Source organism: Equus przewalskii, chromosome 3 (assembly GCF_037783145.1).
Source record: "Equus przewalskii isolate Varuska chromosome 3, EquPr2, whole genome shotgun sequence".
Taxonomy (NCBI): domain Eukaryota; kingdom Metazoa; phylum Chordata; class Mammalia; order Perissodactyla; family Equidae; genus Equus; species Equus przewalskii.
Genome location: NC_091833.1, coordinates 77,469,071 through 77,470,568, shown reverse-complemented (window position 1 = coordinate 77,470,568; position 1,498 = coordinate 77,469,071). Strand labels below are relative to the sequence as shown.

Genomic DNA, 1,498 nt, shown 5'->3' with positions numbered 1-1,498 from the left:
TAAACAGTGGCAGTAATAGTGAGCATCCTGTCTGTTCCCAATCTCAGATGGAATTCTCCTAGAATTTCTCCAGCAAACACAACGTTTGATGTAGATATTTGGCATATGATCTTTATAAAACAAGGATATTTCCTTCTAGATCTGATTTTATAAGAGTTTTTAGTTTTTATTTTTTTATTATTATTATTCTTTTTTCTGGAGTGTCTGGTTTATTCAAACTGTCGGTCAGAGGCCCCACCATGGAGCAGAAACCGAATAGCTGGGAGCTGTGGGGCTAGACAAGGCAGGGATGTCCAGGTATCAGAAGGTAAAGGGAGCTCAGCTGAGCAGCCAGAGCAGCGTTAGGGCCAGGCAGAGCAGGAGAGAGCAGGCCCCACCGAGCCCAGCCCTATTCATGGCCTCGGCATAGAACCTCGCCACCTCCTCATTGGGGTTGCCCTGGGCCAGGTCGAACCACATCTGGATGCAGCGGCCGCTCCCTCGGCTGTAGTTGCTGACCTTGTAGGAGTGACTCCAGATTTCATTACACAGAGCTTCAGGGGTGGGGAAGTAGAAATCGAAGGGGCGGCAGGCAGCTTCCACTGGGCACTGGTTAAACCCTGTAGGGAGGACAGAAGATCTTTAGCTACTGGGCCTGGAACTATCTCTGGTTCTGCCAGCCCCATAACCTCGAATCTCCATACACCAGTTCCACACCCCCACCTCTTTACCTCCAAATCCCTCCCACCCCTCCCGCCCCGGCCCCCACCTGAGGTGCAGTTCCAGCCCTTGTGCCAGTTGGTCTTGCAGGTGTAGGAGGGGTGACAGTCTTCCCACCGGCACGGACAGTCCTCTTTGCACAGGGGCACATCCAGGATCCGCTCTTTGCTCCAGCTCTGGTCCACCTGCTGGATCCAGGGCCCCAGGTTGGGGGAGCACTCACAGAGACAGGTGTCCTGGATGAAGTGGCGTTTGCGGATGGCCTCCATTCTGCCACAGTGGTCCCAGTTGAATCTGTACAGGTGGGAGATGTCCTTATGGGCTTCCTGGCTGGTGGTGAGGGAGCAGCAGGAATTCTCTTTCCAGGGATTGCACTGCTCATGCAGCGTGTCCTCCGGGCCTGGCTTTTGTTTGTGATGCTTGGCGTCCATGCAGACATTGAGGTCAGTCCTGGGCAGGGCTGCCTGCACGGCAGCCACCCACACCAGAAGGAGCAGCAGCTGTGTTGTCATGGGCAGGGCCATGGCAGTCCCTGAGGAAGAGCTGTGGTCAGTGGCGCCAAGGAATGTGGAAGTGGCAAGAGTTTTTATTTTTGATCATAAATACTTATTGCATTTTATCAGTGCCTTTTCTGGTTCTATTACAATATTCACACAGTTTTCTCCTTTAGGCCATATGTGTGGTGAGTTAAATTGATTGATTTTCTGATGAATCATTCTTGCTTTCGTGGAGGTAAAACTTTCTTGATGGTATATTATCATTGTCATAATAATAATAATAGTTATTATTGATATACTGT

The 1,498-nt window shown here is 50.6% G+C and overlaps 1 protein-coding gene across 1 annotated transcript; it reads right to left on the bottom strand.

Moving 5' to 3' along the window:
- Positions 1–201: 201 nt before the first annotated feature.
- On the bottom strand, positions 202–1,248 carry LOC103554973 (folate receptor alpha-like). Its single transcript, XM_008526295.2, has 2 exons — positions 749–1,248; positions 202–599 (listed from the first exon to the last, which is right to left on the bottom strand). The coding sequence occupies exons 1-2, from the start codon at positions 1,221–1,223 to the stop codon at positions 319–321; spliced, it is 756 nt and encodes a 251-aa protein (XP_008524517.1). The 5' UTR covers positions 1,224–1,248; the 3' UTR covers positions 202–318.
- Positions 1,249–1,498: the final 250 nt, after the last annotated feature.

What these genes read in the sequence shown, in the direction of transcription:
- LOC103554973 (XM_008526295.2), bottom strand. Translation starts at nt 1,223, where the DNA reads ATGGCCCTGCCCATGACAACACAGCTGCTGCTCCTTCTGGTGTGGGTG. An exon ending in GGGCTGGAACTGCACCTCAG is followed by an intron (nt 600 to 748) that starts GTGGGGGCCGGG and finishes TCCTCCCTACAG; the next exon opens with GGTTTAACCAGTGCCCAGTG.